This window comes from Podarcis tiliguerta, assembly GCF_965153285.1.
Source record: "Podarcis tiliguerta genome assembly, chromosome: 5".
Taxonomy (NCBI): Eukaryota; Metazoa; Chordata; class Lepidosauria; order Squamata; family Lacertidae; genus Podarcis; species Podarcis tiliguerta.
The window spans coordinates 72,704,234-72,723,908 of record NC_139538.1 but is presented as its reverse complement, the minus strand read 5'-3'; the positions used below and the strand labels follow the sequence as shown (position 1 = coordinate 72,723,908).

Genomic DNA, 19,675 nt, shown 5'->3' with positions numbered 1-19,675 from the left:
ATGGGCTTGTGTCCTTATACAGAATTAAAGAGAAAAGTAGTGTTAATGATTTGATATTTTGCACCTGCTACCTTGCGTGGTGTGGAGCTGCTGTCTGTCTCTCCTGTCATCAAAAGTAGGATTGTGGTGGCGTTTCACCTCTCGCCAGTGGGTCATCTCTCAATACCACTCAGAACTGATGCCTCAGTTACCAGAATGGTGTGGGAGCAATTTCCTCCATGTCTAGTCCCTTCAGTAATGTCTTTAAGGAACCACATCATTTGACTAAATTATGCAGTTGTTTCTTACAGATGTTACATGGGTGGTGTAGGAACATGATTTATTTTGGGCAAAGAGTTAAGCATGGACACTGAAAGTAGCAGAGCTTAAAAACACTTTAGTCTGATTGTGCCCAAGGTAAGCTATCATTCAAGTCTTTTTACACAGGGTAATGTATAGCTTTTGGTAATAATATATTTCTGTGAAGTGTTTAACTTCATGAAATGGCTACCCACAGCATTCACACTTAGAAACCAAAGTCGGGCTCTTGGAAAAGGTCTTAATGTCGGTTTCACAACGAACAAAGAGCCTGCTGTTTAATTAATTGGGTCTAATTGAGAGCTTTCACATATTAGTGATCAGTGAACTGTAATTGATAAAGCTACACCTCAAAGCCTTTACAATTGCCAGTTGCGCGTTCTTGTGAGGTTGCATCCTATTTGTATGTGTGGGAGGGGGTGGGTTCTGTTAAAGCGGTCAACTAACTTTTTCTGGCTAATTAAATCAGTTGACATTTGCTTCATCCAGACAATTGCTTTCACCTGGGAAATGGCATCCAAATTCACAGAAATAAATAGCTTAATAAGGTACCTGGGGCAAAAGGATAATGCACTAACTAAAGGCCGTACTGTAATTTGTACGTTACTGAACCTTAATGCATTCACCAAGCAGTAGAACTCTTCTATGTCCTTTGCTTGCTCTTGCACATGTGTGTACCCGGAAACCTTCCATGGGTAATTATGAGTTGGCTGGCTGATGGAAGGTTTTGGAGTATTTTTTTAAAGTCAATTAACAGCCTCGCTTTTAACTGATTATTTAATTCGGCAGGAAATTATATTGATCTAGGAGATATTTTGAGACTACTTAATGGAGATGAAAAATATTCCCTTGGTTAAATAACAATAAATCCTTTACTGACAGAGAACATCATATTAAACCCATTGACTGTATCCAGGGATGTCAAACGTAGCAATGCTTGCAGCATTGCTGTCTCGTGCAGAGTACTGGCCAACCAGGGACAGGCCCAATTAAAAATCTTGATTAATTACAGCCCAAGATTTAGAGCTCAAAAGCTTGTTAAGGAAAGGTTCAGCCGTGGCAAACAAATGAAATAAGTGGAGGAGGCAAAGCACATGTAATGGCATTGGCAAATCTCAGTTCTCAACAAATTTCCCTGTTAGAGTAGGTTTGCTGGCAATTAGACACTTCTGGAGACCGCTCTGCTCTTAAATAGCGGTGCCTACGAATGCCGTTTCCCATCTTGGTTTGTGATAAAGGCTGCACATCTGCAAGACTTTGGTCTTTCAAAGTTCAGGGTTGCCCTGTGCAAGACCAAAATTCAGCTCCCCTCTCGCCTTCTATTCTGCTGAATTCGCTATGCCATAGTTGTGATGCCCTGTGGCATCCTCTAGGCTCAACACCCAGTGCAGCAGAACCAGACACGCCTCCCCAAAACATGCCTTTTTTCTTCTTTTTTGGAGAGGAGGGAAATTGTTGTTTCATCCTTCTGTAAATTCTAGGATTGGCTACTACAGTAATGAACTCTCTTTGGGGCTCCCCTTGAAGACCTCTGTGATGCTTCTTCGCATTGCTTCTTGTTGAATTCTTGGAGGAGGGGGAGCATATTAGATGCCTATTTTATGGCAACTGCACTGGGTTGCTTGTTAGTTTCTTGGTCTAGTTTAAGTTGCTTCCATTTAAAGCCCTCCAGGACCTGGGACAAACATGCAAGACAGTTTTTTCCCTCTTCATATGAGCCCTGTCACTGTCTGTACTCTGCTGGCCAAGGCCTGTTCTCTGTGCCTAAGGCATGTGGGGAGAGGGTTTCTTTCAAGGAGAGCATCACCCCAACACAAAACACCTTGTGCATTTTGAAAAAGAAACTCTACCTCCTGCCTGGATTGCTTTCCCTTCCTTTAACCAGAATCAAACTTCTAGCAACAACTGCCTACCTGTTAATTGTATTTGGATCTCCAGGTAGGAATGAGAGACAATTCTGTATCATAGTGAACCTACTGAAATTGCCAAAACAATCCACTAACTGCAAACAGCAACTGCCCCTCAAAATTCCCACTTCTCCCAATTTTGTGATGCTGCTCTCTAAGTATAGAAAAGTGTACAAAAAAATCATATATGAAGGGGAAAGGGTGTGTGGAAATGCAAGTATTACTGAAAGAAATACACAGAAATGCATTTATAAGGGGAATTGTTGCAAAATGTTATATTAGGCAAAATTGCTGCAGAGAAAAAAATGTGTATTAGGAACGAAACACCCTAAAATGCTGATGAACTTTCATGATTAAAAATCTCAAACTGATACAGAAGTGTTGTGAACTGAGCTTAAGATTAAAAAAATGAGAAACGGAAGAGAAAAAATCCCTGACAGATTCATCCATTCCTACCTCCAGGAAGGAATTGTTAGAGGAATAATGATCCATACCACATGGAAGTTTGTAGTGCAATGAAATGAAGAACTTTGCATAGAAAGGTTTTCTTTTCTTCCTCTGAATTGCCAAAGAGGGTTTCAGAGACAGATAAATGTAGGAAATGATTCAGTGTTATGTTAATTATACCCACTTTCTCCTCCTCTACCTTTATCAGCGCCACAAACATGCACACATCAGGAAAATCCTTATCAAGCCATAACAGCACTGCTGACACTATCAGCAGCTGGCTGTTAAAACATTTCGTTAATTTAGGTTACAAAGGACACGCTGTCTAATATTTTATCTAACTGCATCTTTTTTTTAAAAAAAAATGTTTCAGATAAAGATGAGGCTGCCACAGCCAAGGTCCTTAATTACTTTTGCTTAAAATAGATGAGGTCCTTGTTCATCTACTTCCAATTTAGGAGTAGAAGATCAGGTGTGAATCTGGAAATTCCTAATGGCTTCCCAGAGCGGAGTGGCTCCTTTGTAAGAGGAAGGGATAATCAACCTTGAAGAAAGCCAAATGCAAGGGAATTAATGTAGTATTTCAGGGGCCTCTACATTATAATTCTGGGGAAAATCTTTCCAACATGGGTTGCTATTTGGATGCAGATTCAGAAGGCTCTGAGGCTGCAATCCAAACTGCCTTTGTAGCAGGCTGTGTTTCTTTTCCCCGATAGGTCGGAGGTGTCCCTTCTCCACTAGAGTCCACCTGTGAAGAGGCATCAGCATCACTTCACCAGTGCAGAACTCTTATTCCACCAAATGGGCAGACAGTACTGCCAGCAAAATGCCTACTGGCAATAACTTGTAGAAGGGTGTTTGGGGGATGGTGGTGTGAGCTGGCCTGGGATCCAAAGGATCTATAACCAACTGCAGATACTAATATTGAGCAGCTTGAAATGACTGGATGCATAAAAACTGGGTCCTTTTGGAATAAAACATGGTTGAGGCCCATAAGTTTGATGCAAAGCTTTACTGGCAGAACTTTCTTCAAAACAGAACAAAAAACATTACGTATCTGATATATCCAAACAGTTCCATAAGATCACGTGCATGTCCAGCACAGGTTCAGCATCTTAGAAATAGCTTTAAACAGGATTGAGATTAAAACTCACTCACTCTTCTCCATTACAGCCTGAGGCTATGCAGCTCCTGCAGTGAGCTCCATAATCACATCTTACTTCCACACTGGTTGGGGACAAAATGCCAAAGGCAACTCCCTTCAAAATGGTGATTTGCAATTGAATAGCCTCCTGTGTGATCTAAAGTTAAACACATTGGAGTTAGCAGAAAACAATAGTTAATTATCAACCCATCTAGGAGCTCAGACAGCTTAATATAGCCCCATGGAAAATCCCCATGTTAAAGCCTTCAGTAACACACATGAGCATTCTCTATTTTATTGTGAATTATACAATTATACTTAACAAGTCCCGCTGCCATCATTGCAGTATTGGACTTGATTCCTGCACCCACCACCACCTGCCTTCCACTTGAGGTGGTGTGAGCAATGAGATTGCGGATGCAGTTATATCTCTGTCACACTATCATGCCCCATCACTGCCCGACTGGGGTAGGTCTGGATTATCCTGTAAAGAACCTTTTGCTGTTGAAAATGGAAATTTCACTTGGGGTTGGTATTCAATTCTGAACACATTTTTAGAGAAAGGCTTCATGTGCCAAAGGACAGCAGGATGCTTGTGCAGATTCACATATATATTTAGTATAATACTTTGTATAATAGTTGTATGGTGAACATTAGACTTACCTTCGCATCAAGGGGTTGACCTCCAGCCTTGAGCTTGGCCTGAATGGTTGCAATCTAAGTATTGTATTTAAGTGAAAGTCCTAAACGTCCCCTTAGAAATGTGGAAGCAACTTAAAGAGAACCAGCAATCATACCAGCAAGAAAATCTTTGAAAAGGTCATAGAAAAAGGCCATATTTACTTAGAAGCCCCTCTGTGTTCAGCAGGTTTCCTCCTCTGATTCATGTGCATAGGATCCTTTCTCGCTATGGCAAAATATTACAGCACATTGGTCGATTATTTGACTAGACAAAACATTGTTTGTCACTTAGCTAAAGGTCGTATAGTACAACTGTAACAGAAATAAGCGTATTGCAAAAATCCACCAAAATAATTAATGCTTGTTATGCTAAAAATAGCAGTCTGAATTCTATAATCTTTATTTTCAGCTAACTGTTGCTGAGCAACTATAAGTGTCTGTGAGCAACTTTAAAGAGATTGAACAAGCCCTCAGAGCTAGTTTCGATGGAGGCTTTGTCCTAGCTTTTGCTATCAGGTGGTCCCTATGGACATTCTTGCTAGACTAATTGACCACAAATATTATTTCATACTAAGTGGTCAATTGACTGGTATTCAATGCTAGTATAACATATAGAACTAGAATTGGTTTAAACAAAGATGAGGACAACATTAGGAGGCATAATACAGTCCTGGTATTTAGCCCAGATTGGGTAGCCAATATAGACAATATATTACTGCAGGTACTAATATTGCACAGATTGAGGCAAATGGATGCATAAAAACTGGCTCCTTTTTGGAAATAAAACATTGTCAGGACCCATAAGTTTGCTAAAAAGCTTTACTCGCAGAACTTCCTTCAAAACGTAACAAAAACAACAAAAATACATCCAAACAGTTCCATAAGATGCCAGTTCAAGGTATAAGCTCAGCATCTTACAAAATATTACATAATTCCAACAAACCTAAAAGCAAAGGTTTTTCTCTTCCCTACAGCCTCCATTCTAGCCTGCATCCTGCCTGAGGCTATTTATCTGGAGAGCCATTTACATCTTCCATTTACATCCTCTGTTCTGGGAACAAAGACTAAAAACAACTACCTTCAAAATGGTGATTTGCAATTCAATACTTCTCATGTGATCTAAGGTTAAACACTCGTGTGTCAGCTAGCAGAAAACAACAATAGTTAATTATTGACTCAGTTAAAGCTCAAAGTTCCTTAGAATACTGCAGTGGAATTTCCACAGAATTACCAATACACATTTAGGCATTTTCCATTTCAGTGTCAATTAAATAATTATTCTTAACATATGTCTTGGTCTGCCAGCCATTTCCGTACACCTAGTTTGAAGGAGCAAGTGAACATCCTGTTGTCCTGCAAGCTCATATTATACTCACCAGTTCTATAAATGATATTTTGAGTACCACTATTTGGCTTCATAGACAAACACACTTTTTCATGCTAATAGGCATCATTCATTTCTCATGGATAATCTTTCCTTCTCACCAATATTTTGCAGGAAGGAAGAAGCTCTTCTGGAGGCTTCTTGCAATACATTTCCTGTTCCTTTGTTCAAATGCTTCTTCCACTGGAATCTGTTTTTTCTTCATTTGGTTCCGTTCACCAGCCAGCTCTCCCTCCCTTGAAATTTCTACAGCCACTTGTTCTACTGTGCAGAAGCAAATTGAAAAGCAGCTTAAAGGTTAACCTTTACAAGCTTATCTCTCCGTAAGTATAGGAAACCTCATAAGAAATCCCTGCATTTCCTAATGGTCTCAGGAACCTTAATGGTGGTCCCTGGATCACAACTGAGGGGCCACTGTAGGATTTGCAATGCTTTACATAGCATTAGTTTTCATTTATGGCTGCTGAGAACCTGTTCCCCCAGTATTTTCCCCAAGCACAACAAATATTATTCATTTGGTTTTATTTATTAAATTTGCATACCGCCCTTCATCCAAAGATCACAATGTGGTTCAAAACATAAAAATACAAAATGAGAACACAAAGTACATATTATTATTATAATTTTAAAAACCAACCACCCCCTCCCACAAACACATTTAAAACGTGATAGAATGGTAATTATCCAAAGACCTGGTTATAGAGAAATGTATTCGCTTGGCACCTAAAGATAGAAGAAGCTAAGAGAGACTGCCTAGGGGAACATTCCACAAACAGGGAGCCATTGCAGAAAATGCCCTTTCTCATGCCCAGACCTCTCATGAAGGAGGAACACAATGATTGCAGGATCCGAGCCAGACCATATGGGGAGAGGTGGTCCTTGAAGTATCGCAGCCCTGAGCCATTTAGGCCTTTATAGGTCAAAACCAGGACTTTGAATTGAAATCCAGTTCAGCCAGTCTAGGATATGTGTAATGTGCTGGCAGTAGTAATCTCAGTAGACCTATTTTTAGCAAGACATCATACGTCCCAAGAGGCTTCTTATTAGCTAAATGTAAACAACCAGTTCCTCTTTTCCCCCTCCTCCTCTTCCACTGCTCTTTCTGCAAAATCTGATGCAAATGGCTTTAAAGCAACATCTTTGTCCTCTAGAACAAAACTGTCTTTTGAGCTCTGACATATTGATCAACACGATTTTTCAAAAAAGCTTTTAGTTTTAACAAATGGGTTGCAGTTCAGTTACCACCTTCAGCTTGGCAGGCCTGTCATCTAGTTCAGAAATACTTGCCACCTTAAGAAAGACTTGCCATTCAGATTCATTTCTTTCTATAAGTCAATGTGTTGTAAAATGGAACTAGGGTGTAACAAGTTACTATATCTAGCAAAGCATTCAGTAATGTTTTCACATGACCACAGTATGTCCTAAGGTAAATAACAGTTCAAGTTGGCTTGAATCAAAATGCAATTGAATAGATCAGAACAACAATAGTAATTAAAAATGTTGGTCCACCCATTCAAGGTTAGGCACCCAGCAGCATCCTATTAAAAAAAGTTTAATCCTGTTTTCCCTTAACATACCGTATTTTTCGCCCCATAGGACGCACTTTTTCCCCTCCAAAAATGAAGGGGAAATATGTGTGTGTCCTATGGGGTGAATGCAGGCTTTCGCTGAAGCCTGGAGAGTGAGAGGCGTCGGTGCGCACCGACCCCTCTCGCTCTCCAGGCTTCGCGTACCTCTCCGCAAGCCGCGGGAGCCCTGCGCTGGGCTCCCGCGGCTTGCGGAGAGTTGCCTGCATGCCGAAGGCTGGGCGCGCTGAGCTCAGCATGCCCAGGCCTCGCGCAGCTCTCCACAAGGCGCGGGAGCCCTGCGCTGGTCTGGGGGCTGGGGTCAGGGGAAGCTCAGGCTGGGGGGGAATAATTGTTTCCCCCTTTATTTCCCCCCCAAAAAACTAGGTGCGCCTTATGGGACGGTGTGTCCTATAGGGCGAAAAATACGGTATTTATAAACAGAGGATAAATTATGGACACAATGCACTGAAGGTAAACTCTTCCTTCATAGGAATCTATTGAAGCTATGCTATTGCTTAACTTCCATTCATATGCTATTGCTTAACTTCCATTCATTTCAATGGAACTTCTGCAAACACTCCTATTTCCACATACCATGCATAAACATAATAATTCACCTTCAGCTTTCCCTGCAGTTGCTCCCACTTGTCCATGTTATCACGTCTTAAAACATTTCCTCCCCAGGATAAATAGCAGATTTGTGTGAGCAACACATATATGTGGATTTAGATATCACAGTCAATATACACAAATGATCCTGTGAGCTGGATTATGAGCAAGAGATTGTGAAAGGAGTCTCTAAAAGAGTACAATTAATAAAATAGAATTTTGCCTACAGTAATTATTACGTAAAAGCTCTGTTTGGTCATTGGCACAAGATGAAGGAACCTCCAGATTGTTCCATGTTCAATATCAGAAACTCTTTCCTCACATTACCTGAAGCTCCTCTAAGCTGATTATGTTGCAATTCCTCTCTTGGAAGCACCTATTCCTTAGAAAGCACGGAATGGCTACCCAATTTTCTCTGGGAAGTCACACTTTACTAAGAAATAAGCCCACAGCAGGTTCAGAATCTGTGGCCTGAGTGATAACAGGCAGGGATTCTGCTTCAACATGTGTCCCACCCTCAAAATATTAATCAAAGGAAAGGAAAGGGATTACAGATTAACCAACCAGATCAGCAAAAAAAGGCCTGCTGAAGTCATAGGATGTCATGTGATAAGGACTGACACGTACAAAAGTGCCTGGATTAGTCGTGCTCTCTGCTTTAAACAACTTGGCTTGCTGTTGGTCTTTGCCCCAGGCTCTGTCCACAACTTTGATATCCAGACTTAGAGCTGGGTCGAAAATATCTTCAGAAAGGATGCCTAAAACTTGAAATGCTGCTTTCCCTACTCAGCGTTGCACTGCAAAGTACCACAGCTAGGTGTTCTCTGCTTCAGATGATACAATAGCAAACATACATTTGCTTTTGTGTGTGCCTGCAGTGGAGAGTTCTAGGGCCCTTGGTGCAAGCAGCCACTGGATATGTTGAGCTGCAAAAAAAGAGTTAAGCACATGCATACATTATATTTTTGCATGTACGTATGAAAATTAAATGTGACAACAGGCCCACGCTTGGGATGCATTAAAGCAATGTATGTAAATACACTTGTATCTGATTATGAACGTATGGAAAACTGATCAGGTGGTTGTTATGGCAAGCCTTTGTAGACTTGAACACCACTCCTCCTCTGACAGTCTTCCCATTATATAACGTGTCATTTTTGCTAATCACTGTCAGGTACAATTTATCAAGGGAGAGATGTTTTGATTACATGCTGAGGTTTCAGTTTTATTATTTTTAGCATACATAAGACCGTATCTCAGACAGCTATTCCCTGTTAGAAAGAGAGTGTTATACAATACTTTCAGGGGCATATAAATTCAACAGGGACAGAACCGTGTGGTTTGTGGCTTGAAACGATGGCACATTGGACCATTTCCTTTGCCAGCTATGCAACCCCAGGGTCTTGCCAGCAGAACATCACTGTCAATTGCTGGCATTTTACTTACCTTAGCCAATAGCAGCATCCATCCCTGTTGTGGTAAAATAGAAGGGGCAGGGCTAGCTGTGCATAGGGGCATATCTGTGTGTGTGTGTGTGTGTGTGTGTGTGTGTGTGTGTGTGTACTGTATCTTATATATTTCCAGTGTTATGCAATAGCACTGGACTGAGTATCCTGCAAACAAGTACATGTTTGTTGAAAGGTGGAGATATAAAATGATGTGGGTAGATGGAAAAGGAACTTCTGCAGCAGGCATTGTCCAAAAGATGACCGGCACTACTTCAGGCCTGCACAACTTGCGCCCCACCAAACCAAACACAGTCTGCCACACTAGCACAGTAATCTGCCAGGAGGTTGATAAACTGTCCGGATTGCCATCTCTGGGACTGCAAAAACGAGGGAGGGAAGAAGCGGGTTGCTATCAAAACACAGCCGGTGGGCTCAGTTTGGCTTGACTGGTCACAAGGTGTGCAGATCTGCCCTGGCGTAACTCCTGTCCACACTACAATTAGGTGTGGTGGTCCGACTTCCAGGAACAAGAATAGCTACTTTCCAGCAATACAGCACAGTGGTTTAAAGCTGCTAGGAAATGACAGCTCTGCCAGAACATTATGGATGGCACAGGTGCCATCTGGCTGGTTATAATCATGGCTCCTTAGAAAAGTGACTGCATTTGAAAAGGCCCTCTTGCTGCTGAGTGGTTATGCACACAGGTAAAGTCCCAGTTAAAAATGCTGGGGATTTAGCTGTGCAAACCTAGGAGCAGGACTATAATCTTAAATGCCAATTAAGAGCCTGGGAATTGAATTAACGCAGGCTATTAGCGTCTGAAATATGAATCTGCAGAGCATAACACCAAAACAGATTTCTCAAGTGTGTGACTCTTGCTCATGGGGGAAATCTCCCCGGTAATTAAAAAAAAATACACTTTTCCAGTGCTGTATGGCATGGTCCACTTTAAATTGCTCCAAGTTTATGAACACTGATACACACACCTCAGTCTCTGAATGGCAAGACATGCCGGGGGTTCCAAAACTTACACAGGGTTTGGTTTCCTTGGAATGAAGGTCAGTGGAGACTGTGGTGTCCTTAGGATACATCGGGGTTTTTGCACATATGTGCAAGCTGAGCATTGGATGGAGGGCTCACAGCATTAACATCCCAACAGATCTGCTTTCCCTTTAGGTTTCCAGGGAAGTCCCAAGCCACATGCACACACCAGCCTCTTGCTTTCCAGGTGAGCTGGGAAGAGGCCCGCCTATTTATTTCTATGGCAACAGAACAACCTCTTTGGACATGTAAATAGCAGTACTTAACTGGTCAGCTAAGGCTATTATCTTACAAATAAACTTGACTGGCAGGTTCAGCAGCCTCCTTTAGTAGATTCTAAACCTCACTGGATACAAGATCACAGGCCTGGAAGGGAACCATAGCTATCATTCAGACTGACCCCACCAAACCTGTAACAATACTATATTTTAGTTTGTACCCAAATACTGCAAGCACAAGTCAATACAGAAGTGTATGATAACTGCTTGGACCTGAGACTGGGTTTTTAAGACCACTTGTTTTGGCATTTCTGAATATGTTTTAAACTGTTCACAGTAGTTGAGGGGTTTTTTTTGTAATTGTTTTATGTTGTTTTAATGAAATCATCATTTCCGAGTTGTGTCTTTACACTACGTCAGGATATAAATACTCAAATAAAATATTTGTTTCTTAGTTTTGCATCTGGATTGGTATGTTAGGCAACTCTGAGCAGCTATTGATTAATACAGTGATGATTGTTGTATGGTGGTTATTATATAAGAGAGAAAAAGACGGGGTGCAGCAAGAAGGATAAATTAAATACATCATGGAAAATGGGACGGGAAGTTGAAAAAAACAAAATAAAAGTTTATTATGTTTTGAATTGTATATGTGATTTTTTTTTTGAAATTTAATAATATATAAAAAGTAGTGCTTTTATGTAGTTGTTGGGGAACCTGTAGCCCTCCAGTAGTTGTTCAGCTACAACTCCCATCGGCCCCAGGTAGCATACCCAATGGTCAGGGATAATGGGAGTTGTAGTACACCAGCATTAGGGGGGCCGCAGGTTCTCAGTCTTTGCCTTAAACTGACAAAAATGAATTTCAAACAAGCAATGGTATAGGAAGATAAAGCAACACAGCAATGAGGACATGCTTTGCATAAAAAGGACAGTTTGAATGTGGGATATTGCCCTATCCCCCCCCAATTTCTTCCTCCCCCACTCCTCCTTACTGAGGGTGTAATGAATCACTGCCAGCCAAGGAATAAATGAAATTCTTCCTTCCACTTTTACCTACACATCCTCTGTTTCAATTGCTTCATTCAGTTATTAGTTTCATCACCTCCTCCATTGACTCGGTTATTTGTCCTCACTGGCTCCCAGTACGTTTCCGAGCACAATTCAAAATGTTGGTGCTGACCTTTAAAGCCCTAAATGGCCTCAGTCCAGTATACCTGAAGGAGCGTCTCCACCCCCATCGCTGTACCCGGACACTGAGGTCCAGCACCAAGGGCCTTCTGGTGGTTCCCTCACTGTGAGAAGCCAAGTTACAGGGAACCAGGCAGAGGGCCTTCTCGGTAGTGGCACCTGCCCTGTGGAACGCCCTCCCACCAGATGTCAAAGAGAAAAACAACTACCAGACTTTTAGAAGGCAGCCTTGTTTAGGGAAACTTTTAATGTTTAATAGATTGTTGCATTTTAATATTCTGTTGGAAGCAGCCCAGAGTGGCTGGTGAAACCCAGCCAGATGGGCAGGGTATAAATAATAAATTATTATTATAGACTGTAGCTCATTGTTGCACCTTGTCTGTGACCCATCCTTCCTTTCACTCACAGGGCTTGTAGTTTTCACTCCAGTTTACTCTTTTTCAAATTTGTTTTGTGATTCAAAAATCTGGGGGGAGATAAAGAAGGGAACAACAACAAAGAACCCCTCTCCGCCTCCTTTTCTTAAATGGGTGGCACTTAGAAGCATTCCTGGAAATGTGATCCCTGTTATCCCTTCTCCAGCTCTGGCTTTTAGCGTGTTGGACATTTTTGCTTTCCGTCTTGATAGTCCCCCCAGAACCCAATGAATTGCTACTCGCATTCAGTCAGAATCCGAGCCCTAGTACAATTCAGTAAAACCATGTGGTGTTATGGGAGTTATGTTGCACTGTGTCAGATAAAGAGGTGGCAATGTTTGTGGACTTTTCACTGCTTTGATTACTTTACTGAAGGGCAGTATTTGATGGCTGGTGGCTAGTCATTATTGGACACACCCATCTGTGTAGGAAGGAACAAAAGAGTTTGCTGGGTTTTGCAGCATTGGCATATCCAGGGAAGGAGAAAGTGAAGAATATCTGAGATTTGTAGCTGTCTTGACAAGAAGCCAATTTGCTTCCTAGATGCCTGGATAGCTCAGTTAGAGCATGGTGCTGATAATACCAAGGTTGCAGGTTCAATCCCCATATGGGACAGTGGCATATTCCTGCATTGCAGAGGGTTGGACTTAGAACAATAGAATTGTAGAGACTCCGAGAATCATCTAACTGATGTAAAGGCTAACACCATTTGTCTGGGTATCCCTCATGGAATATTTGTAAATAAACGTATCACAAAGGTGCCATGAATCTCTCCAGTACTGTCTCCTCACAAGGAAAGCGATCCTTGTATAAAAGGCTGCCTCCCAAGCTTTGTACCTCTTGGTGAAGCGATGAGCGTGAAACAATATTTTCATCTGAAGCCTCTATGGTGATGTCAGCAAAAGTTATACTGAGCAAGATAAAAAATGTTCATTTTTAAAACAAAAACTCACCAAGCTGGTTCCAGTCCTTGGGGAGGAACTGCTAGCAAAAAAGGCACCAAATGTGTTTATTGGAAAGTGAATTGCTATTTGCTAGGAAATGGACCGAGACCAACTCATTTCAGAAGTGTTCGCTGGACAGCTGGTAGCCACTTCTAGGCACAACTGAGCCCTGATCAGTATTTAAACCACTGACCTAGAGGTGAAAATCCTCGTATCCTGTTATCACCCCACTAAGCCAATGTAGCACAGTAGAATTTGTCATCTTTAATCTGTATTTATTGGCTTTTAGTCGGGACAAAAGCTGAAATATGTTCAGCAGCTGTGTGAATGTAAATTCTGGTCAGATTTCTCTGGTAGTGGCTCTCTATACCTTTTCCTCTTGTTCTTTCAGCCTCATTGACATTCATGAAATTCTATCAGCAATTTGCACCCAAAAGCAAACCAAGGTGGGTGTGTGGGTGGGTCAGAGCAGACGTGAAGCTGTGTTTTCAACAAAAGAACAGAAGAATTGCCTCAGCCTTTCTTTACAGTTTATTTTCCAACTTTCTGTATATAACATGCTATGTGTTGCTTTGGGTTATATTTTTTAAAAAAACAGGATTTATTACCCAAATTTACCATATGGTCTCAGGGAGGGCTACAGCAATATAATAATATACAGTTATAAAACAAGTGAAACACATTATGCCATGCTAGGGTTTGTTTATATACTGTCCAAAGGCAACCCCAAAGCAGTGAACAGCATATTAATCCAAAGGAAAGATAAAAAGAGTAAAATCAATCAATCAAGACAATATAAAATTGCAAAATACTGATCACACTAGATATGCATTCATGATCTGCACTAATGTTCTTAGCACAGACATGCCCCCCAGCATCCCACTTAACACTTAGTATAGCTAACCCTCTTACACACCCTTTTCTCCAGGCTAGGAGCAAGCCCATCCACAACCAGTCACCTATGGGTAGTGCCTTCACCTTCATCAGATCCCTAAGGACCAACCCAAAAGGGAACTTCCACTTGGGGTTTCCCCGCTGGAGCTGGCCTGTTGACGATGACCCACCATCAATGGTGGCCTCCAAATATATAGACTACACCACTGGAAACTAGATTATTATATGAAAATCAGTCAGTCATACACTCTTATGATTTGAAATGGATGCATTTGTTGTCATTTTGCAATGTTTCTTGGATAGGTCATTAAATTGCATCGGGGGGTTTCTTTAGTTTTCTGTATCTTGTCTTTTTATTTTTGCACTGGAGTCAAATGACGCTTCTTTGTACTTAACTTTGTAATGAATCGCTCAGTGTCTTTTTTTTCCTCAGGACTGATTCACAGGTATGCTACTTTTTCTGTCATGATTGTTAATTAAATTTATATACTGCCCTTCATCCGAGGATCACAGGGCGGTTTGCAGTATAAAAATGCAAAAAATACATAATAACAAAACAATACCCCTCCCCACACATAGATGGTTTATTTAGGCAAAGGCTTGGGAGAAGGTTTTCTACATGGAACCATCTAGGCAGCCTAGAAATACAGAATGCAGCCTTATGAGGAAGGCAACATCTGGCCAGTAACAACACCAGAGACTGCAGCTGCTTCCTGGTAGCTATTTGTGTGAGCAGAGTGCCTATGTTTGCGTGATGTCAGATCAGATATTATTTCTGTCATGTGACTGTATTCCTACAGACCTTTGGATAGCTCCTCCTGGAAGCACCGTGAAGGCTATTTCACATTTTGAAAATAACTGATGCACATTAAAGCCATCAAGTGATCAGTATGCATGGAGGCACTTGTCTTCAGAGCCATGAAGAGGGAAGTTCTTCCCCATGGAATTTCATTACTTACTGAAATTCTGTTGCTTTCTCTCTTGTAAAGAGTGGGGCAGAAGAAAAGTTTGCAGGGTAGTAGGATGGGCACTTACATATCACCAAATGAGAGGACAAAAGAAAAGCAGATCTGTATAAATCCTGCAAGTGCTAACCTGTACATAGTGATGCACACTTGGAAACAATTACTGCCATTTAAATAGAGTCACAATCCCTCTCAATATAACAGTGTCGCTGTTGTGTCTGCTGTCCGGTCAGGTGCTTATTGTCAATGGGCAACTTTGAGGGTATCCCTTTCTAGGGTTCTTCGAACTTGGCTTGGACAGGCAGTCTGCCAAAAAGAGGACCCTAGGAAGTTTGTAATATGTGAGCTGTCTTCAAGTGATTTGTCCTTGAGTATAAAATGTGGCAGAAAGGGAGGAGGTGAAGGTGACACTTGGCAAGTGGCCCGTGAGAGACTACAGGGCAAGTCCAGGCCAAAGCACCCCTCTCTGGGGAACAAAGCGGTTATACATAAGAAAAGGAATGTGTGCAGATCATTCCTCCAAACACCAGTGACATTTTTTTCCTTGTCAGCAAGGTCTCAAGTCTTGTTTTCATTACTGCATATGGCTTTATTTTTGATACGTTTCAAAAGAAAATCGATTCCGTAGTCCCGCTACAGACATATCAAAGCAACATACCTATCCAAACCTAGGATGAATTGCTGACGTCGAACAACTACATCACTATTTAAGGCAGCACACTTTCCCTAACCAAGTGTCGTTGTTTTGTCGTTTAGTCGTGTCCGACTCTTGGTGACCCCATGGACCAGAGCACGCCAGGCACTCCTGTCTTCCACTGCCTCCCGCAGCTTGGTCAAACTCATGTTCATAGCTTCGAGAACACTGTCCAACCATCTCGCCCTCTGTGGTCCCCTTCTCCTTGTGCCCTCCATCTTTCCCATCATCAGGGGCTTTTCCAGGGAGTCTTCTCTTCTCATGAGGTGGCCAAAGTATTGGCGCCTCAGCTTCACGATCTGTCCTTCCAGTGAGCACTCAGGGCTGACTTTCTTCAGAATGAATAGGTTTGATCTTCTTGCATTCCATGGGACTCTCAAGAGTCTCCTCCAGCACCAGAATTCAAAAGCATCAATTCTTCAGCGATCAGCCTTCTTTATGGTCCAGCTCTCACTTCCATACATCACTACTGGGAAAATCATGGCTTTAACTATACGGACCTTTGTTGGCAAGGTGATGTCTCTGCTTTTTAAGATGCTGTCTAGGTTTGTCGTTGCTAACCAAGCGTTAGCGAACATAATTCGAAATGCGTAGCGGCCCATTGTCCTCCCCCGCACCCCCACCCAAGGAACTGATTTGCCTAAATAACTGAGGGGGAGGAGCCAAGCGGCCCTTCCCGCCAAGAGTAGCGTTGCCTGGGCGCAGAAGAAGGCGGGAACTGCGCGCTCGCGCATTGGGGGAATTGGAACCTTATTTGCAGCAGCTGCTGCTGCTTTTAATTCCCTGATAAACCCATTACATAAGGAGCGACGGGGAGACTTGAGGCGGCAGCCGCCGCAGCTCCCCCTCCCTCCACTGGGAGAGAGAGAAAGCTGCCTGCAGGCAACGCAGTGCATTGCGTTACATGCACCGGGGTGGGGAGGGGTGGGAGAGAGAGATGATGTTGGTGCAAGCGCCAGCCTTGACTCAGCAAGAGTGGCGCGCGGCCCCTTTAAAGGGCTAGCTTAACCGCGCGCCCCCCCCCCCCGCTCCACCAGGCTCAGGCGTGCCGAGCGCGAGCCGTGTCTCTCCCTCCCCCCTCCCCTCCCTTGCTCTCGGGCTCCATTGCAGGGACAGGCAGCCGGCTCTCGCTCCCCCCCCCCCACCCCCGTCCGCCGCGCGCGCCTGCCTTCCAATCCGCGCCCGCCGCCCGCCTGCCAGCCAGTCCCGGGGAGGGAAGGGGGAGAGAGAGTGCGCGCCCGCGCGCGCGCGCCCCTGCTGCACCCAGCAGTTTCGCAGCCAGCCTGGAGAGACGGAGACAGACGGGGAGGGAGGGAGACGGCGCACCAGGAGAGAGGAGCTGCTGCCGTCGCCGCTGATCGCAAAGCGTGCGCGCCCCCCCTTCCTTCCAGCGCTCGCTTTTCCTCCCCACCCCTGACAGCCCCCTGTTTCAAAAGGGGGAAAAGGGAAGGGGGGAAAAGAGCAATAAACCCGAAAGGCAAGAAGTCGGAGGGTGGGGGGCGCGGGAAACAATGGAGGTGCCTCGCCTGGATCACCATATGAGCAGCCCGAGCAGCCCCTGCGAGGATGTCATCAAGAACCTCAGCTTGGAGGCCATCCAGCTCTGCGATAGGGACGGTGAGTGGAAGGTGTCGGGGCTTGGGTGGGGAGGGGGGAGGTAGGGGGAGTTCGTCTCAGCGCAAAGCGGCCCGTGCTCTTGCTGCCACCGCCTCGCCCCACCCCCACCGGGATTGCTAATGCAAAATTCACCACCACCACCACCCCCGCGTATGGCTCTTTGTTGACACCCCATCTACCCTCTCCAGTCAGCCGCCCCCCCAATCCAATCTTGCGCGGGGTTACGTGTAAAATGTCCCCCTCCATCCCTGGCATTTGAGAACAAAAGAACAGTTTTTTGTGTGTTTTTTTAAAGGAGGGGTCGCACCGTTATAGAGGGAAACCCCTCTATAAGGTGCGGGGCGGAGGGATAGTTCTGCGCCTTGCAGAGCGCTTGCCTGTTTCGAGAATTGGAAAGGAGGAGCAGCTGCATTCAAACGTTAATTAACATTTTCGGCTCTGAGAAACGCGTGTTTAGGCATGCGTTTTCACGCGCACAGCCACTCCGAGTCCGGTTGGGATGATCACTTCTTGCGAAGCCATGATCTCGAACTCCAGGCACGAACCCGATTGTGACGTCCTGAATTATTATTTAGAGTGGGGAGTGAGGGGGTCGCATGTGCTTAGCTCTCTCTTATTTATTTTACTAATGAAGAAACTTGTCACATGTAGTAATTCAATATAAATGCCGCTTGAGGGGTGCAAAAACGCCTGGCTTTGTGGCGGTAGTACGGGGTTTGGTAAAGGAAAAGAGAAAAGGAGGTTTGTATGTTTCAGCACCATGGACAGTTGCAGCCTCTTCTCTGGACTGTGGCGGAAGTTCGCTTGGTGGAGTCTGATCTAATGCAGAATTCGAGACTGATGCAAGCGATTTTGTGTGCTAATGTTAAATCCTTTGTTCTGCACTCTAGCAGTTACAAATTTTGATACAGAGGGAATATGGGAGTAGACATAGCGAGAAAATCTAAAAAGCAAGGGAATGTGACAGTGTTGGCTTGTTAATGCATATTCTGCTAAGTGGCATGGTTAAAACTAATAACAAAACTTAATTTGCTAGGCAGAGTGCAAAAGGGTTGTTTGAGCTGCAGAAACCCAGGCATTTGTAAGGCTGTGTAATAAAGAACGGGGAACAACCAATTTACATACTGATGTACCACACTGAAGACTAGCAATTAGGAGTGTGTTTAATATTAATTCTATACAATTATGTCTCACTTCGTTGAAGAAGCACTGTGCTAAACAGCAGAATAACCTGTGTTCAGAAAGTAATACCCTAGAGTTAATTTACAAGACACAATTAAATTTTGTATTCATTTGCCTACCTTATATTGTTCAACATCTAGTAATTCAAAACAACTTAAAATTATTTTAAATAGTATCTCCTAGCTTAAAAGTAGAAAAAAATATGGCTTATATGGCAGTGAACAATACCACAAGGTTTTAGTACTCTGAACATTTGGTGGTTTAATGTTATATTTCTTCTGTCTACACATATTATTTTGGAGTATGCATCTGCAATCTACAAGCACGTTATTATTGAGTAGTCCCATTTGTGACAGTTGAAGTACTGTATAGTTGGTTCAGGACTGCAAATCAAGTAGCACAACAAATTTGCTATATACCCTAGAAGCTTTGTTATAATGGGCCTTTTTAGTACCAGACTTAACCATTCTGAAGCTGAATATTTGTCAAGTTTTAGTTTTAACATTGTGTTCAGGAGTGTGAGTTTAATGGGCCTTTTCCATTTCTACTTGAGTTCCCACAATTGCCATGCAGATTTCCAGGATTATATTTTTGGTTACAAGTACAATGACATTAAAACCTGTGTTAAGGAAAATGTTCCTGTGTTGGTGTGGGCAGCAACAAAGCAATACTCGCTTTCATTTAATAGATACAGTAGCATAATTTCCTTAAATTGATTTAACTATGTCATTTCCACAAAATATTTAACAGTGGATGCATTCGTGCTTCCCAATAAGCCAGGGTTGCTGGCTTACCATAGTTTATTGTGAACAAGCCGGACACTGGTGCAACATTCCCACTTTGCTGTTCCTCTGATGTGGGTAGAAAACAGACCAAGAAGCCATAGTCAGTTTTTATTCAGTTTCAAACCATGGTTTGTTGTTCAATTATGAACCTCTGGCTTGTCAAGGATCCTGGGTTGGGATGTCACAGGAAGCCAAGCTTAATTGTGGCTTCCTAGTTTGTATCTTCTATTTGCGTCAGAGGGAG

At 43.0% G+C, this 19,675-nt stretch overlaps 1 protein-coding gene across 2 annotated transcripts in view; it reads left to right on the top strand.

Moving 5' to 3' along the window:
• The window catches only part of PHYHIPL (phytanoyl-CoA 2-hydroxylase interacting protein like), a 79,813-nt gene that overhangs the window by 11,922 nt on the left and 48,216 nt on the right, over positions 1-19,675 (top strand). Inside the window, exon 1 of one of the 2 annotated variants that reach the window (XM_083440153.1) lies at positions 16,983-17,464. The exons of the other annotated variant lie outside the window; for it this stretch is intronic. Within the exon in view, the coding sequence (XP_083296279.1) occupies positions 17,359-17,464 (106 nt within the window). The 5' untranslated portion in view covers positions 16,983-17,358. Of the gene's footprint in view, positions 1-16,982; positions 17,465-19,675 lie in introns of those variants that run through there. 2 annotated transcript variants of the gene reach the window in all.